The sequence below is a fragment of the Pollachius pollachius genome (assembly GCF_949987615.1).
Source record: "Pollachius pollachius genome assembly, chromosome: 13".
In the NCBI taxonomy this organism is placed as follows: domain Eukaryota; kingdom Metazoa; phylum Chordata; class Actinopteri; order Gadiformes; family Gadidae; genus Pollachius; species Pollachius pollachius.
Window position 1 is genome coordinate 21544517 of NC_136946.1, and position 20096 is coordinate 21564612.

General features: G+C 44.6%; 1 protein-coding gene across 2 annotated transcripts in view; it reads left to right on the forward strand.

Annotated features, from left to right (window-relative positions):
- The first annotated feature begins 3328 nt into the window (after window positions 1-3328).
- The window catches only part of LOC307084754 (ankyrin repeat and IBR domain-containing protein 1-like), a 39009-nt gene continuing 22241 nt past the window's right edge, over window positions 3329-20096 (forward strand). For both annotated transcript variants that reach the window (XM_079749246.1, XM_079749247.1), the window contains exons 1-2: window positions 3329-3431; window positions 14627-15072. In XM_079749246.1, the coding sequence (XP_079605372.1) occupies window positions 14885-15072 (188 nt within the window). In that variant the 5' untranslated portion in view covers window positions 3329-3431; window positions 14627-14884. The remainder of the gene's footprint in view (window positions 3432-14626; window positions 15073-20096) is intronic.

Sequence of the window (20096 nt, forward strand, 5' to 3'; positions counted from 1 at the left end):
TTTGAAGTAACTAAGATTCCTTAAATTATCAAACTTCCACAAACAAATCCTTCAATATCGGAAAATGGTATTTGCCAACAACTTTTCGCCCTACAAATGTATTGGTGTTTTGAAATCTGGAATATCTTTTGATTATAACAGAGGATTATGTGTACAAATTCCACATATGGATGCCATGCCCACAGATTAAAGACATCTCAAATTTATCAAATGACCCATTTCGCCTAAAGTCAAATGGCCTCATTTTTAAATATCTATAAAGTCTATCCAGTCGCTGACTTTCTTAGGAAAAGGTTCAAATTTGAAGTAGATCCATTCAAGATTCAAGAAAACTTTATTTATCCCCAGTGGGCAACAGTGGGTAAGGCATGTAGAGCAGACATTGCAACAATGACAAACACGACTAAAAATAGATAAATAACTAATGGACAATATAAAAACCAAAAGTGCCAAGAATGTACATAAAATATGCAAATGGGAAATGAGGTAGCTATAGATTGCAATATTTCAAGATATATATGTATATATATATGGTTCACAGCAAAGTCCACTTTATATGGAGTGCTAAGTGCAAATGTGCACAAATTTAGAATGTCAGTGTGTGTGTGTGTGTGTGTGTGTGTGTGTGTGTGTGCGTGTGTGTGTGTGTGTGTGTGTGCGTGTAGGGAGGGGGGCTTTGAGTTGAGGAGCGTGACAGCCCTTGGCACAAAGGTATCCCTTCTCCTCTGTCCTGCAGGCAGGGCAGTGCAGCCGGCGACCCGATGGGAGCCACTCGAACGATGAGAAGAGGGAGTGTGAAGGGTCCTGCATGATGCGGTTTGCTTACTTGCATGTTAAATGTTCATACACGGCAGACAAAGTCCTGAGGGGTAATCCAATGATTTTGGAACATACAGTGGCATTCCTCTGCAGGCGGTTTCTGTTCTGGAGGGTGGTTGAGTGGAACCAGCAGGTTAAGGGGAAGGTGATATGCTCTCGATGAAGGAGAAGTTAAAAGTCCGGAGGATGATCTTACTTACTCCAAAGGAATTGAGCTTCCTTAGAAGGTACTGCCTCTGGTGACATTTCTTGAGAATCTCCTCGGTGTTGGAGGAGAATTTCAGCAAAACTGTCGATGATGGTACCCATATATTTGTACTCCTCCACAAGCTCAACAGGCTCCCCATGTGTATTTTGTGAGGCAGCTGTTGAAACTTTGGAACACATGTTCTTTTTATCCCCTGTCTCTAAAGTCTTCTGGTCTGGTTTACATAATTGGCTCTCACTCAAGATTGACAATATCCAACCTTTGACTTCACATATCCTCTTTTATATTATAGGATATATATGGATATTATAGATTCATCCTTTTCTGATTTGATTAATATGATCATTCTAATGAATGATTTTAATTAAAGTGAAAAAAGTAAAGTCGAGTAAAAATTGCAAGGAAAATGTGTGAAGATATATGCAATTGTTGTTCTGCTGAAATCCCACTGAATGCTGCTCCTAAATGTGTTTTTTTCTTCAGCCTTTTTGCTTTTGACTTGTGATTATTATTTTTGACTTTTCTTTTCATTCAGACTGACATTTGTATTGTACCTGATGGATGTATGTCTTCCCCTACGAGAGTTATGTATTTAGTTTATCAATAATAAAAATGAAACAAAGCTATATTTCCATCCTCTGCCTTGACCGCACTTACTCACAATGCACCCTAGGTGGTAATGTTTGATCATTCAATCTTTCACTGTGTGTGTGCGGGTGTGTCCGTGTGCCTATGTGTGCGTGCATGTTCGTGTATTTTATGCTGCCTTTAAAGCAGCTCGGAGGTTCGGAAGCACTTACGTGTCTTTACGTAAACCTTCCCTTCTTCCGAAATAAGAGTGTTCAGGAAACGTTTGTAGGATATGACATAGAAGTATACCCATGCTGCCTTGCGGGCGAATTCATTTCGCGCTGCTAGGCAGCCTGGATTCCATGGATCCGATTTTCTGAGATAGGGAACCAATCACAGAACGGGGAGGGACGGCAAGACGATGACGACGTCTATGCGACACACCCATCGTCTTCTTTAATAGGTCCATGCTTCTTCCTCATCGAGTTTCTGTCGCTCTACATATGTCATCTGGTATAATTGATACGATTGGCAATGAGCTATGTACGGACTCTTATGATAGACATTCGTAGCGCCCAATAAACGGCTCCGGGCAATCGTAAACCACACCTCAAATACGAGAAAATGAATGTGTGGTTCCCAGACCTCTTCTCAATGTAGATTGAGATGAAGTTTGGCGTTAACCAGGCTAACATAAAACCGGAAAAACAGATCGTTTGTGAGACCAGACTTCATAAAAACAAGTATGGATGCCCGCAGGGACCTCTGCGCTTCTTTGCTGAATCAGATGAATCAGTTATTAGGACTGCTTGCGATGGTTGAACATGAGGGAGAATTTATCAATTAATGTTTGTAATTGTAAGCTATAATGTATCGTAATGCAAATGTTAGAATGGGTGTTAAGTTCACCTCTTAGTGCTTGTTGCAAGTTCACTTTAGTCTATCAATGAAATGGGCAGCCGTTGTTGTGATGTCAACTCGGAGGCTCGGGTTGCTCTACTCCCGCATGAAGTTCCGAGGGAAATCTCAGACTTAACAGAGTGTTCAAGGCGATTTCCTCCGATCTTAAGGTTCCAACCTCCGAAATTCCCGCAAACTCCGACTGTTTTGAAGGCACCATTATACCCTATTCTCGGTCGGATATCACTAGCAGGCACCTCCGTGCCTCATCATTTGTGATGGTATTTTTTTTAACGGTGACGCTTGTCCAATAGGACCGGTCGCACAGGGCGGTTATTTTACACACATTGATGGATAACTTCCAACACAAATCAAGTGCACCTTGACATTGAGACACTTTACTCTTTAAACTTACACTTTACATTACACTTTACACTTTGCTAATCCTCATGACTTGTTATTACTAATTACCAGTGTTTAAGTTTCTCTTATTACTTACTTTATTGTATTATTATTATTCTGATCTATTCAGCTACTTCAGTTTGCTTATTTTTTTACATTTTTTTATTTATTTTATCTTGTATTGTTGCTGCTTCGTGGCTGTTGTGGAACCAAGCCTACGAATTTTACTCTTGTGTACTTGTACAAAAGTAACCCTGATTCCTGATTCTGATTGACCAATTACGTGAAAGTCGTCTTGTGACATCTGCGCCGAGCATGCGCCTTTCGTGATTCTTTTTGGCAGCAACAACAGAAGCGGTCCCGTCCATTGTTGCCAGATTGGGCCAGCACTGGCTGCAAATCTGGCCCAATCTGGCAACACTGGCCAATGGGATCGCAAACACCACGGTCCAATACTAGGCTGGATCACAGAATGGGATTTGATTCAGACACATGCTCGGACGCGCAACTAATGAACAAGTAAAACGACAGTGTGAGTAAACGACTGAATACCGATGAAATGTTGTACCTGACTGCCTTGATGTGACTCTTATCCCCGAGTTGAGGCTAATCAGCTAGCATCGCCCTGTGCTACGGGGCGCTAGCTGCTGGAGGATACCTGGACTGCTAACTCTGTCCCTCAGTACTGTACACTAGACGGCTGCAGTGAGGACAGTCCCAGACAAACAGTGCGGCATGATGGGGCTCAGGAGGTAGCGCGGGGTCGCTGGTAACCGGAAGGTCGCTGGTTCGATCCCCGGCTCCTCCTAGTTGAGTTTTGAGGTGTCCCTAAGCAAGGCAATTCACCCTGACTGCTCCTGGCGAGCTTGCTGTCGCCCTGCGTGGCTGACAGCGCCGTCGGTGTGTGAATGTTAGGCAGTATTGTAAAGCGCTTTATGATTGCAGTCCATTTACACAGAATAACCGTGTGTCGCTAACCGTTGGGTTGAAATACCATGTCCGCCTCTCGCATGCTTCGGTCCCAGTAGCGGACAGACAGTGTGTGGACAGACAGTGTGCGGACTAAAGAGTTCAACTACAGGGTCGCACAGATGGATAAGTAAGTGGTCTCTTTACACAGGGACTGTGTTTGTGTGTGTTCACCTAGCTTTATGCCGACACTTAGATATAGACATACATGTCGCTTGTTTTGAATGGCATGGCTTTAACCAGACTAAACCGTTTGATTCACCAGTAAATAACTATAGGCAATGTTTTATACCTCACACTGTTAAAAAAAATCCCTACACGCACATAAAATGATGAACAGTTAATCTAAAACTTTTGGGTTTAGAGTTGGACACTTGTGTACTGTGTTCAACGTACGAAGTAGTTCACGTAACACATGAGTTGGTATCATGTGTTATGTAGTTGTAATGTACACGTAATTAAATCAAACCTGTGATATTGCTGATGTCAGGATTTGGAAAGAATTCGTGCTCGCGTCTTTCTTGTTAATGTGAAACGGCATGTTGTACAGACATCACGTAGTGAAGCATCAACTAGACTCAACAACACTGGCTGATGTTGCGTATCCTTGCATTGCCTCTTTAACTGATCATTGCATCTCACTTGTAAATATGTTGAATAAACGCTGGACGAGAGAGAGAGAGAGGGAGAATCTTATTTTGTTTGTTGAAATGTTAGAAGGCTAGCCTGTAGCTAACATAACTATAAGTGGGCTTTTGTGTTAGACAGATAGTCATAGAGTGAAGTATGCAGTAATACCCTCAGCCACACACACACACACTTTCTCTCTCTCTCACACACACATTTACACAGTTGCTTTCACAAACACAAACAGGCTCAAGGTGTTCACGTGAAACAGTGTATATTTGTTACGTAACTGACTGATCCTGTTTTTCGGAGACTAGAAAGTTGGCACCCTGTTGGAACTATATTTCCTATGTGCAAGAAATAAAAAGGCTACAAGTATGGGAACAACTGCTGTGTTTATTTCCCTCTTAGACATCAGAAATCAGAGCTTTGCCAGTCAGAGCATTAATTCTTGTGATTCTCTGGTTGAGAGTCCAAAAACCAAACATGCATGGTTGAGCAAGCCCCTTTCACAAGACACATGGTGCTATAATTACTTTCCTGGGCCCGGTTTCTCGATAACGTCCACTCATAGCGCGCTACAAAGACTCCTACGTTTAGACTTATCAAAGTTGTTTACCTCTATAGGCGTGGTTCCCGAACGGTCTCTTAGGAAACACTCCTTTCGTCGTTCGTAAACGACGCTGTCCAGAAAGAACGTGCTGAAATAGATTGCTGAGATATCGATTTAACATTTCATGCGCAGGTGACAGCGTTCTAAAAAATATTGCAGTCTTTGCGAATAAAACAACTTGAATCCTTCTAGTAGCCCTAAACATTTATTTAACCATGGGCGAACATAGCATAGCCTAAACTGATTTTTTTAAAAAAGAAGAAAATATAGAAACAGTGGAGGAGATTGAGGCAGTCACATCCTTAATTACATCTGTCGCAGCCGTTCAAATGAGGCCATTGATTTTCTGTTTACAAAGGTGTCTGACTTATTATTTATGAAAATAGACATTTTGAAATGATAGATACATTTTGAATAGTTTATTTAGCTTATTATATAATACTGTTTATGCTGAGACTGCTTTGCTTTTTGCTACCTGTCTGTGTGCGGGCTTTGCGCACCATCAAGGGAAAGAGGCGTTGGTTGAAAAAAATCTTTTGATTGCTTAAGTTCACTCGTTGCTTATTTACATTTACATTTAGGGCATTTAGTAGACGCTTTTATCCAAAGCGACTTACAATAAGTACATTTATCATAAGAAGTGAAACAATATATAGCTGTCAGTACAGTAAAGATGTTCATAGAGCCAAGTGCAAGTACTAACAATCGCTAGGCTAACCCATTCCCCGTGTACAGCATTGCTAGCAGCTACTGCAGATGTTACACAATTAAGTACTATGAATAAGTGCAATGTAGATTAAGTGCGTAAATTAAGTGCCAGGACGTACAACATACAATGGTGGATGGAAGGGGCTGGGTAGCTATGCAGAGTCGAGGTGAACTCTGAACAGGGGAGTTTTGAGTCTTTTGCGGAAGCTGGTGAGCGACTCTGCGATCCTGACATCGGCAGGGAGCTCGTTCCACCACTGAGGTCCCAAAACAGAGAAAAGTTGTGACTTTGTTGATCGACCTTTGCTTGATCTTAGCGTTGGCGGTACCAGACGTCCAGCTGAGGTAGTTGGGCGGAGGGATCGAGCTGGGGTGTGTGGCTTTACCAATGCTTGGAGGTAGGCAGGGGCAGTTCCATTGACTGCCTCGTATGCCAGTACCATCATCTTGAATCTGATGCGAGCTACTAGAGGGAGCCAGTGGACATCCAGGAAGAGGGGGGCACATTGGAGAACTTCGATAGGTTGTACACGAGGCGCGCTGCTGCATTCTGGATGCGCTGCAAAGCTTTAATCGCAGAGGCAGGGAGTCCAGCCAGGACCGAGTTGCTTTAGTCGAGGTAGGAGATGACCAGTGATTGGACTAGAAGCTGAGCTGCTTCCCTTGTGAGGAAAGGCCGGATCCTGCAGATGTTGTTAGGTGCAAATCTGCAGGGTCGGGCTACCGCAGTGATGTTTGCTGTGCAGCATAACTGATTGTGAGATACAGTGATGTTCTCAACAGTGATCAGTAAGTCCATGTGTGGGCAATCTTTCCCTGGCATTAGGAGGAGCTCAGTCTTGTTGAGGTTAAGCCTCAGGTGATGGGCAGTTGTCCAAGTGCTGACGTCTGCCAGACATTCAGATATACGTGTTGCTATCAGGGCTTTGTCAGATGAGGGGAAAGAGATAAATAGCTGAGTGTCGTCACCATAGCAGTGATAGGAAAAGCCGTGTGATGTAATTACAGAGCCCAGGGATCTGGTATAGAGGGAGAACAGAAGACACCCCAGTACCGAGCCTTGAGGGACACCAGTTTCAAGCGTGCAAGGTTTGGACAAGGAGCCATTCCATGTTACCTGATAAGTGCGATTCGTCAGGTAGGATGTGAACCAGGAAAGGGCAGATTCAACAGAGAGTGGCAAGGAGGATCTGGTGGTTCACCGTGTCAAATGCTGCGGACAGTCGAGGAGAATGAGAACCGATGAGAGGGACGAGGCTCTGGCAGCACGAAGGGACTGTCTCAGTGGAGTGTGTCTTCTTGAAGCCTGAATGGTGAGGGTCAAGCAGGTTGTTAGATGAGAGATAGGAGGACAGTTGGTTAGGGATGGTACATTCCAGTGTTTTAGAGAGGAATGAAAGAAGGGATACTGGTCTGTAGTTCTGGATGTTGGTGGTATAAAGGGTTGGTTTTTTGAGGAGAGGCTTTATTCTTGAAAGACGCTGGAACAATGCTTGAAGGATGTCGCTTGAGACAGCCTGGAGGAGAGAGGAAGGGATAGTGTCAAGGGGGCAGTTGGTGGCATGGTTAGATGTTATTATTCTGTTGACCTCGTCGGAGGTGAGAGGGATAAATTGGGTAAAGACAGAGGTGGGGATGGGAGGAGGGAGGATGGAGGCAGGGATAAAAGAGGAGCTAATGTCCTTTACCTTCTGGGTAAAGTAGGTAACGAAGTCATCAGCAGTGAGGCAGGAAGGAGGTGGAGGGGAGGGAGGGTTGAGGAGAGAACAAGGAAAACAGTTTCCTGGGGTTTGAGGCGGAGGAGTTGATTTTGGTGTGGTAGAAGGCAGATTTGGCTGTTGACTAGGGGTGTAACGGTACACAAAAGTCACGGTTCGGTACGTACCTCGGTTTTTAAGTCACGTACGGTATGGTTCATAGTTAAGGGGAAAAAAATTAAAAACTGCTTGTTTGTCAACAACGGAGAATGGCTGTAGATCAGCAGCAATGAAAACACCAATAAACTTTGTTATGGAATTTGCATTTCTGAATTCCCAGGGGTTGCTGAAATAGTGTCGTGAGCTGGGTTTGCACAGCTCGTTTTTTTTTCAACAGCAACAGTGATAGTAACTCCTGGATGGTGCCTTTTCAAATGAGTGCGCTAGGGATGTGCATTTCTGGCAAAAATACTATTCGATATTCGCTGAGAAGTATTCAAATAATAATCGAAAATTGCTCAATCAAGAACCCCCCACGCACGCAAGCTACTCGGATGCACGCACACACAATGACACAGGGAGAGGCTTTTATGATTTGTATGAAATCAATCTGTTTATTTCAACAACTGCGCCATCAACATTCAACATCGAAATTATTTCAAAGTGGGCTTAGGCAGATAGACCTACATGCGCCGAAAACAGATCGCTATTTATTTATTCAATTATTAATTTTACTGAACACAGCCTGCATGACGGTGAACTAGACACGTTAAAAATATAACTTTACACAGTGTCTTTTTACAATTTATTTGTTACCAGCATTCGTAGTGTTGATCAGCAGAGAAATAGTCTGCCAAAGACGTTGACGTCGCTTAGCAACCGAGGACGCTATTCACCGCTGGAAGTTGTGAAGGCCCATGCAAGTCAACGGAGCGTTCAACAGCATTGAGAAGAGCCGTGTTATAAATAGCGATAGTCACATTCATTATTCGATATTCTACGTGACTCCAACTATTTGACTATTCGATGATCGTTGCCCGCTATGTACGCCACATTTACATACCGCGGAACACCTCTGGAACCGCTCCGAAGTGCCTGTACCGTGACGGTTCGGTACAAATACGTGTACCGTTACACCCCTACTGTTGACACAGTGGAGGTGAAATCAGAGAGAAGGAAAAGATAGTGAGATAGATCATTAGGACAGTCTGATCTCTTCCATTTCCTCTCAGCTGCCCGCAACTCTGCTCTATTAGAGAGGGGGGGGGGGGGGGGGGGGGGGAGGATCGTGAGGGTCTGGAGCGGAAGGGACAGAGGGAGTCCAAAGAGGAGGAGAGGGAGGATAGCAGAATGTTGGAGGATAATGTGGGGACTAGAGAGAAGGGGGGGAGAGGACTTCAAGGGGAGAGAAAATGCAACAAAGTGATGGTCAGACACAGGGAGCAGGGTAACAGAGGTTGCAGAGGTGCCGCAGGACCTTGTGAATATCAGGTCAAGTTGGTTCCCGGCCCTGTGTTTGGGAGGAGAAGGGGAGAGTGTTAAGTCAAAGGGGCGAAAAAGTTGGGTAATTCAGGTGAGTGCAACTTCTCTGGCAGGATGTTGAAGTCACCAAGGATAACGAGTGGTGTGCCATTTCCAGGAAAGCAGCAGAAGGGCATCCATCTCGTCGTAGAAGTCACAATGGGGACCTGGAGGACGGTAGATCACCACAATAAAGAGCTTGATAGGAAGGGTGACAGTGACAGCATGGAGTTCAAATGCAGATCTGGCCAAGTGTTCTAGTGGAAGGACCTGATAGGACCACATCGGCGGGATGAGGAGTCCGGTCCCTCCTCCTCGCCCTGATGGTCTTGGGGTGTGTGAGAATGAGTAGACAGTGGAGAGGGCAGCAGGAGTAACAGAGTTCTCTGGAGTGATCCAAGTCTCTGTCAGGGTTAGGAAGCGGAGGGTCATGAGGGAGGCGTAGGCCGAAATGACCGCTTGACCGCTGATTGGCAGCTCCAGAGTCCTCCCATCACTTCAAGGTCAGTGTAGGCAAGGGTCGGTGGATGGCACAGATTGGATGGGTTGCTGCGCCGAGCAGAGGTTCTATGGTGGCGTCGTCTATGAGTGGAAGTCCTGACGATGAGCAAAGTACGACACATAGCTACAATAGGGTGGCTTCCCTGGTCTTCCTCGAGGGACTCCCACAGAGAGACTCCATTGGTCTATTGAGCCTCTCGCCTTCTCACTCGCTCTCTCTCCCCCCTCCCATGACCTGTTTTCATTCTAACTTCAAAGTCAAAAATTCAAAGTCAAGTGAAAGTCAGCTTTATTTTCAACGACAGCAAATGTACAAGACAAATAGAAGTACCGAAATTTGCCTTCGTCTCTGACCCGCGGTGCATTCAAGTATAAAATAAAATTGGTTAATGAAATAAAATAAGATATATATATACAATAAATAAATTCTAAATAGTGCAAAATGGTCTGTAAAGTGCAAAGTAGGCAAAACAATATGGTACGTATAAATTACAATTAAAAAGAATAAAAGTAAAAGGTCCAGGGATCTTGGAGGCAGATGGCAGGGGGTTTCATAGTCCAGAGTTCGTGGCGGCAGAGGGGAGGAAAGGGAGAGCGTTGTGCTTCAGTACAGCCTGGTGGAAATAACTGTTTTCCAGTCTAGTGGAGCCGGCTGAGAAGCTGCGGTACCGTCTCCCAGATGGCAGGAGGCGGTGTGAGGGGTGGCTGGGGTCTACCGCAATGCTGGTTGCTTTGCGGCCGAGGCAGGTTCCGTAGATTTCTAGGAGGGAGGGGAGTAGGACACAGATGATTCGACCAGCAGCTGACACTTTGCGCAGCAGGGTCTTGTGGTTGGATGCAGTGCAGCTCCCGTACCACACAGTGATGCAGCTGGTCAGGATGCTCTCCATGGTGCCTCTGTAGGAGCAAATGATGGAAGGGTGGCTCATGCTCATTTAAGTCTCCAGAGGAAGTAGAGGCGCCGCTGAGACTTCTTGGTCATTGATGTGAGGTTGGTTGTCCAGGAGAGATCCTCACTGATGTGAACCCCCATGAACTTGGTGCTGCTCACTCTCTCCACAGCAGCACCCTTTAGTTAGTGGGGGTTTAGGAGTGGGGACTCTCCACAAATAGATAACAACCTCCTTGGTCTTCTCAACGTTCAAGAAGAGGTTGTTATCGCTACACCACGTGGCCAGTTGTGTTAGGGCTAGGGTTAGTAGCCACTTCCGGTAGTGGGTCTCATCGTTGTTGAAGACCACGGTTGTGTCGTCCGCAAACTTCACAAAGCCTTGCTGGTGTTGCTCTTGGAGAGGGTTCTCTTCACACTGGCTGCATTCAGGCACAGGGCCTGGTCGTGGGGAGGGGGTCTTCTGTGGGGGTGTGCTGTTGTTTGCTTCAGACCTGGAAAAGAAGCTGTTGAGGTCATTCAGCAGAGAGGTGTTGCTGTCCAGGGCCTGTGGTGAGGGTTTCCAGTCCGTGAGGGTCTGGATCCCACGCCACAGGCTCCGAGCATCTCTGCTGTCCTTGAAATGTCAGGTTATTTTCAAGGTGTAGCTGTGTTTGGCATTCTTGATGTCACAAGACAGTCGGGCCCTGCTGTTCTCAGGCAGGCTGCGTCCCCAGCTCTGAAGGCGGTGTTCCTGGCTCTCAGTAGCCCACAGACCTCTCCTGTCAGCCATGGCTACTGGTTAGCCCAGGTGGTGATAGTTCTTGTGATGGTTACATCGACAATGCATTTACTAATGTAGGAGGTAACATTGTCAGAGTACTCCTCAATGTCTGTGAGGTTGTGGTAGGTGGCTGCCTGCTTAAACATCTTCCAGTTAGTGGTTTCAAAGCAGTCCTGAAGTACAGCAGAGGCCCCCTCTGTCCACACACGTACCTTCCTCATAACGGGTTTGGTGACTTTCTGTAAGCTGGCATTAGCATGACGATGCCCGAAAACGCACCTTTTTAAAACCAGATCCCAGGGTGGATAAGATAAAAACGGCCCTATGCGTTTTCGTGTTCGGATTGATGTGGACGCCCCCCCCCCACCAGGCGGCAACATAAGAGTTCCGTACATTTTTTGGGGAGAAATTCCTGCAACGCATCAAAGGAAATCGGAGGGGAAAAGATAGTTTTCTCCCATTTGGATGGGGCCTTACTTTCTCTTGTGGGAAAGTTCACGTGTCAGTGGAATTGGGGGAGAACTTTCTTGAGATTTGCGTGACTAAAATCCCCAGAGATGGGGATTCCAAGCCCCCCCAGTCTGGGTGGGCTGTCTGTTGCTCACCAATGGTGTTATAAAGTTCCCAAAGTGCCTAGTTTCTATCAATGCTGCTGGAAGTGGGAGGGTGAACAGTGTTTACATACCACAACGGCGTCCCGACACCATTGATGTACACACAGACTCCACCACCTTACTTCATTCCTCCTTTCACAAGGATTCTGTCCGAACGGTGGCAAGTGAACCGCTCAAGCTGAACGGCTCATTCCGAGATGCTGTCTGTCAGCCATGTCTCGTAAACATATAAAGACAGCACATTACTTTTCAAATCTCTTGTTGATCTAACCATCCTGTTTCCTGTTTGACATGACTTTCATTTTCTTTCCTACGCTCTCTCTCTCTGTCTTTGTCTCGCTCTTAGTCTCTGTCTCTCTCTCTGTCTCTGTCTCTCTTAGTCTCCCTCCTAGTCTCTGTCTCTGTCTCTGTAGCTCTCTTAGACTCTGTCTCTCTCTCTCTCTGTCTTTGTTTCTCTCTCTGTCTTTGTCTCTCTCTTAAGGCCGGTTTATAGTCCTCCATAAAGTGCTGTACGTAGACACAGAGAGCCTGTCGAACAACCTCTTTGTAGCTTACATGCGCATCTAATATTTTTTAACTATCTGTCGACGCAACGGAGACGGTAAGGGCTGTGATTGGTCCTCTAACAAAATCATTTCCGGAATCAACCGGAACATTAAGGACCAATAAAACACCAAATAGGATTTGTAAAGCTTTGGAAGTTAGAGATAGACCGATATGTTTTTTTCAGGGCCGATACCGATACCAATTATTTGTAGTTTAGGGGGCCGATAACCGATATTTGTGGCGTAGCGAACATTGAACACACAGGACTGACAAGGTCCTTCCGATTTCCGGCCATAGCAACCCTGCCGACATCAACTTGTAGCGTCAATATATATATATTTTTTAGGCATTTGCATACATAGACATCGTATATCATATATATATAATATAATATAGGATGTCTATGTTTGCATATCCTTTAATTATACCGTGTCCATTAATCCCGGATATATGGACACCTACTAAGTAATTCCAGTCAAATTGTCTGTTCAGCCTTCAAAACGAGAGCTGGTACATTGTGGAAAATGCATTAAACTGTAATCAGAAAACGCAGTTCCATCAATCCCTCCAGAAAAATGCGGTGTTTTTTTGTGATTGTTGCGGCCAAAAATCCTTGATTATGCGACACGTTTTCTTAAAAAATGCGATGAAATATGCGGCATATTTATGCAATTTTATGCGATGAAATTGCGGGAACTTGCAAAAATTGCGGGAACTTGCGAAAAAATGCGGGAACTTGCGAAAAATGCAGCTTTTCGAAGACATTCACGTCGCGTAATTACGTCATTTCATAACGTTTCCATGGCAACAGGGGGCAATGGCTGCTCTTGTGTGAAGTAAATGCAACATTTTTCAACTTTCTGATAAGATATATGTGACTTTTTTGCAACGAAAATGCGGGGATTATGAAATCATGCACGCCCTGCATATTTTTTTTGTGAACTTTCTAAAGATTCGCATCACATTTTAGATGGAAACGTGACTACAGTAACGTTAGTAGTCGTGAGTTGTAGAGTTTCGCTAAAGTCTGCTGAGCGTCTAGAACCAGAGAAGGTGAAAGCGGGCCGCTGGGCTAACGTAAGGCTAAAAGCTAATCAGCCTTCACCTTGAAGCCTAAGGGCTTGAGGGGCTCCGTGGTTACGCAGTTGGATAGCGCATTACGCAGTTGCAGAAGTTTAACCACCGCTTAACGTGCTTCCCTGCAATACAACTGGACTGAATTGAATTTATTAGGTTTTTACTCTCTCACTCACTCAAAGGCTTCTACTATCACAGACTATTTCCATATCGATATTATCATCAACCTTGTTTCGAGTGATTAACAGTTATGCCTGGACGGACTGCGAGTGAGCAGAGCTGCCGCTTATGTTTATATAACGTTAATGGGCTCACAGTAATGTTACTAGTAGTTGTGAGTTGTAGAGGACTGGGATGTTTATTACAATTTCGGGAGAGTCTGCTGCCTTAACTTACCTCGAAACCAAACCAGACAAAACCTTTTATCCTCTCCGCCGTGTGTGTGAGCACTGTGCATGCACAGCTTTCACTGCTGATTGGCCGTAACCCGTGGCTCTGCGTGTAACCAGAGCGTGTAACCAATCAGATGGTGCTGTGGGTGGGACAATGCTGGAGACAGCGTAGTGACAGCAGACAGAGAGGCGCGGCTGCATCAGAGCCAAAATAACCCAGTTTTAAATTGATCTCTTATCGGCCGTCGGATCAAAAAAAAAGGCTGATGCCGATATACGTCAAAATGCCGAATATCGGCGCCGATAATCGGCCCGGCCGATAATCGGTCGATCCCTAGTTTGTAGTCAACATATAAGATCGATCGGGCGGCGAACTGCATTGCGTAGTCATCCCAACGGAGAACTTCGAATGCTCGAGGGGTCTCCGTAGTTACGGAGACTGGATACGGATTACGGATACGGAGTAGTATGCTTTGGCCTTTAGTCTCTGGCTTTGTCTCTCTCTTAGTGTCTGTCTTTGTCTCTCTCCTAGTCTCTCTCTCTTTCTCTCTTTTTGTCTCTGTCTCTCTTTGTCTCTCTCCTAGTCTCTGTCTCTGTCTCTCTCTTTGTCTCTGTCTCTGTCTTTGTCTCTCTCCTAGTCTCTGTCTCTCTCTTTGTCTCTGTCTCTCGCCCTTTGTCTCTCTGTCAATATATCCCTCCCCAGTGTTTCCCATCACACCTTTAGTTCCAATGTCTTGATTGGTGGCCCCTGTCATCGTGCTAATGTATTTTTCTCTCTCCCTCCCTCCCCCCTCTCCCTCTTTCATCCAGTTTGTGGGGCAGAGGCCTACAGTTAACCATGGCACTCTGAACTCTGACCTTTGGTGACCTGGCGAGGAGAAGGAGGTAGGAGGTGGCGGTGGAGGAGGGGGAGGAGAAGGAGGAGGAGGAAGGAGGTCAGTTACCCTGGGTGGAAGGAAGATAGGAAAGAACGCAGTGTGAGACTGACGTCGGCCACAGCCCTGCTCCTCTAGCCAGTAGCCAACGCCCCCCTAGCCTCAATCGCTCCCCCACACAGAGGCTGACGTTATGGGCAACACGGCCACCAAGTTCCGCAAGGCCCTGGTGAGCGGAGACGAGGCCCTGGCCTGGCAGCTCTACGAGGGAAACCCCCAGTTCAGGGAGGGCCTGGACCCCAACGCCTCGTACGGGGAGCCGTACCAGCACAACACCCCGCTGCACTACGTCTGTCGCCACGCCATGACGCGGCTCCTCAGGTAACGTGCACGAAAAAACACACAAAACACTAAACAAGTTAACTGAAGAACAACTGGTGAAGAATTGATTCAGTCAGCGTTCGTGACTTATAGTCAACATTAAAGACAATACGGTTAAATCTCCATTATGAAAGACATGACGGTTAAATCTCGTCAATTATTTTCAAGAGGTGCCATTATCAAATGGACCCTCCCCTTATTCTTAGTAATACTCCTGAACAGTTACAAATCAACAAAGCTGAGTTCTCCCCCTCATGTATCTGCATCTTCACACTTTTGGTATTGTTATTGTTGCCGAGTGTTTGTCAGAAACAATTCAACTGAATTGTACTGCCACGGTACTACAAGTGCCACTAAGTATTCAAGAGACGTCCTGTGTAGTTAAAATAAGGAACAGCCTTAATTTGAAGCATCATGATTGTTTGACGACACAGCTATTCTGAGTGTCAGAAAAACTTGCGCTTAACAGCGCATTCCCCACCCCTGATATGAGAGTCTGAAGTACTGCGTAGCTTCAGGCAGAGCCCTATTGTAGAATGTCTTGGTTGTTACACAGAAAGACCATTATCACATTAACTAAATCCTCATATCGGACTTATAGCGGAAAACCTTTCCGCGACACAGAGGAATCAAACCATGTTGACGTAGGCCTGTTTGGACGGTAATGACAGACAGACTTAGCGGGTCATGATGTGTTGTGCCTGGAGAGCAATACATTTACCATGCTCGGCGTGATGCCGATGAGGAGAACCACACTTGTGTGCAAGGCTTTTTAAGAGGTAGAAACTCTTCTTCTCGGTTAGCGCCTGGTAAATGCATCTTAAATAGGGTGAGCGAACAAATCTGGAAAAACAGAGTGACAACAAGGGTTAGAGGGTTTTTCTCTTTCCGTAGGGAAAAGCAGGCTGCTTGCCATGACCAAGACAGCTGCCTCAGTGACTCAATGGCCCTGCTAACCTCCTCCTCCTCACACGCCTCGCTCTCTCCCGCCGTTTCTCACATGATTACAGGGAGGCCAGAGGAAGCAGTTTGAAAAGGCCAGTTAATTGTGTGTGTGTGTGTGTGTGTGTGTGTGTGTGTGTGTGTTAATGGGAGGATGCATCCCTTCCTACTAAGCTGTATCAGGGCCAGGAGGAGCAGCGGCCAGGAGAGCTGCTGATCACCATCAGAGGAATGGCATCTGAGCACAAACAGTTCGGCTGGACAGAGACACACACACAGATGATGGCTTTCTCTCTCTCTCACTCACACCTGCATCCTCTTACAGACACACACACACACACACAAAGACAAAAGTTTATAGTTCGGACAGCAATGCTGCTATTGTCCCTCTTTTATTTGACCCTGGCTCACAAATTAGAAACTGGTCTCCAGCCAACTACACCGCTAGCCACAACACACAATTATCATAACTAGAGTATAACAGGAGTTTCCGCGCATGGACTGTAATTAATCTCAGAGCTATAATGTGGAAACCCCAGTCGATAATGTAACATATTTCTTTGTTTGAGTGCATTATATAATAACATTTTGCCTATGATGTTACAACGTATGATATTTTTGTTTCCCTATTACGTAATGAGGCAAGCAGAATCATTTTCTCCTTATGTTATCAAGCAAGCATAATAACTTTCTACTTGTAAGCCGTTTTCACATATGTCCTCTGCATTTTTGCCGCATGTGCATATAAGGAGATTCAGCCTTGAGGGTGATTCACACTTGATGGTGATTCATGCTTTATATGCGGACATCAATCAGTGCGTTCACATGACTCAAGAAAATCAAATTATTGGGTTAGTCCAACTATGATTGGATTATTAAGATGCATGTATACACCTTAGTCAGAGTAAAATCGAATCAAATCGGGTTACTCATAGTCGAATTAAGACCCGTAGATTATTCGATTGTTGTGATCGAATTAAGCACGCATGTTTACGGTTAATCAAATTGGAATTGGATTTTGCATTCTGCGCATGCTCAAGATCTTTTTTTTGGGAGCGGTGAGCCGATTTATTTAAAAAGGTGGCGCAGAAGATGGAGGAAGCCGTCGTCGTTTCAATGTAGTTACCCCCTATAGGAAGTGGATCATCATCAACATGCACTCAGTACACACTACGCTTCTGTTACGAGAGTAGCGTATTTGTGTGAGCGAGAACGGCAGTGTGTGTGTGAGTGACGTCAGCGAGTGAGTGAAAGAGCAAGGAAACCGAGCATTACCGTGTGTCAGTGTAGTGATTAAACGAGTCCGGTTGTGTCTGTGCAAACGTTTACTCTAAAGTTAGTGGAACTACAAATAAAGTACCCAGTCTGTCAAGAATTGGTGGCCGCTTCATTCCGACCATTTTCTGACTTATAAGCCGACCCACTGCTAGTCAAAGTGAAGGGTGTTACCCCCGGGAGAACATCGGTCCTGGAGGGAACGTCTCCCCTGTGCTCCTCGACTACGGTCTGGGAGCCGACAGCAGGAAAGGTGTTACACTTCGATTTCACCCAAGGCTGCTCCGCCACCGCCGGAGGAGACCGCATACGACCGAGAGGTCGGAACAATGGGGCGTCGGAGAAATTACATTGACCCGAAGTCAACTGACGGTTGTCTACTGAAAACATCTTTCTCGAATGCCGCCTGAGTTTGTTGTTGCTGGTGACGTTAAGCGGTCAGGCGGTGGCTCTATTACCACTCGTTGAAATGGGTACAGTGCCACCTATCGTACCGGGATATGAAATTCTTCGGCCAATGAATCGATTTTCTCACAGCCATGTATAATCGGACAACTGCAGTTGTCCAATTGAGGAGCGTAATCAAACCATGGCTTTATTCGGATTAAGCTGTGCATGTTAACGTACTGCTTGATGAGTGAGTTAGAGACAAATAGAAGAAACGATGAAGAAGAAAGAATCCCGAACGACTGCGTTACCAGAGAAAGAGGGCGTATTTTTTGCTTAATTTCACATATAACAAACACTGGGACGAATGTAGTTGATTTCTGTGTTTAATTGAGAGAACAGGGAATGGGAGGACGGGACCCTAAAATGTTCAACTAATAATAGTTGAACATTAATAATAATAATATAAAATGTTCAATAATAATAATAAAAAAACATTTTCTCTACGTGTGCAGCTGTGAACTCATTTATTGTAATTTATTGTATGATGTGTACTTTTAGGATAATGAAAGGACCTATCTTTTAGCGTTCAACACAAATGACTCTTAAAAGCAGTGGCACAATTAAACATTTTTTAACCATTCAGTGAACAAAAGGTAACACGCTAATTATCAGTAATATTAGGGGGCAACTCAATGACATGCAGAAGCGTCATCAACGCGCCCACTTAAGTGGTGTGAGAATTACAAACTTTCTACTCATTTACATATAAGGTAATTAACATTTCCTTCAGAGAAAATACTACCTCAGGGGTAGTATTATTCAGGAGATTTTCAGGGTACAAATGTAAGGATATGTTGTTCACACATACGGCCCATCAGGAGAAAATCAGGGCTTAAGGTGTGTTCACACCAAACGCGAAGGGGCGACACGATCCCATACAAAGTGAACGTAGAGACGCGAATCGGGCAAATAATTAGCTTGAGAAAACCGGCGACAAGTTCTGATTTGTCGCGCCACACTTTCGCCCTGCACATGCGAGGGCGTTCACGAGGATTTGTAGCGCGACAAATTCACTCGAGTTGAAATATTTCAACTTTGCCGTACATTCGCTTGATGACAGCCAATCAGCGTTCAACAGCGTTCAATGTGTAACGTAACAGTCAATCAGCGTTCAACCGGCCAACTGTTGCAGTCCGGGGTGAACCGCAGCAAATTCGACAAAACTTGCACAGAAAAGTTACACAGTTTATGATTTATCGTGCGACAAAACGTGGGTGACAACGCGAACAGGCAACAAATGTGTCTTTTGGTGTGAATGAACCTTTACACTTTTGTCTGAAAGCAACTAGTGTGTGAGCATTTGATTGCATTATAAAAAAGAGTCAATTTATGGTTTACAGGGGTAATTGTTCATTTGAAAGTGTAGTATACTATGCATGCAAACGTATTCAATAGCTTTAACTGTTATTCAGGGCTCAAAGTGCATTGACATTTTAAAAATGCATGGAAACTACTATTGGCTAGTTGAAAATAATAACAAACAGCTGAAAATTGTGTTCATTTACAGAAGCACCTTAGTGAAATAAATGTAGTTTAAAAACAGCTATGGCAGCAACCTACCTAACTATAGTGAAATAAAGCACAGGCTACTGTGTGGGAAAGGTAGGGAGAAGTGTGAGGGCAAGATTGCTGATTGTACATTGGCTACCTGACGCGAGAGTTTACAGTTTTCCTCAATCGGTTAAGCACGTTTTATGAAACTAGCTCAATTTCTCAAAACTCTAAACACAAACCTGAGAAGAGTTAATAATTTTGTCAAAACTTCACAAATTCTTCTCAAAACAGATTTTTTCCACCAAACAGTAAACACAGCTATCAAATGAATATCTATTAGAGAGCATCAATTAAACACTGGTGTGATCAATTCAAAACACTTCCATGAAAATACTATTGACATATGTTTTGGCATATGAAATTGTTTAGAAATAGCTCTCTTTTAAAGTTGCAATTAGGTGGTACATATAGTATAAAGACTTGCCATATTGTAATACAATACTGTGAATATAGCATGTAAATCTTGCATTGACACAATCGTATCAGAATAGGATACAATGCATATTTGTCTATCCATTGAGCTCCAATGGGCTTAAACTCACAATCCCAGCTTCCCAACGTCATATTGTACACCTATAGTTGATACTGCAACATTGTTCTGAGAATATACCAATGTTACCTATTTTGGCAAAACTTACAGTACAGTAATTGCACTGATAAGTAAAATTAAAGAAAATGTTTAGACTGTCTTTCAGGGGATGAATTCATGAAATCAGTGCACAAGTACAAAAAAAATAAAGCAAATATTTTTTTGTTACTGTAATACAGTAAAATGTTCAGCTGAACTTACTGCATAAAAAGCT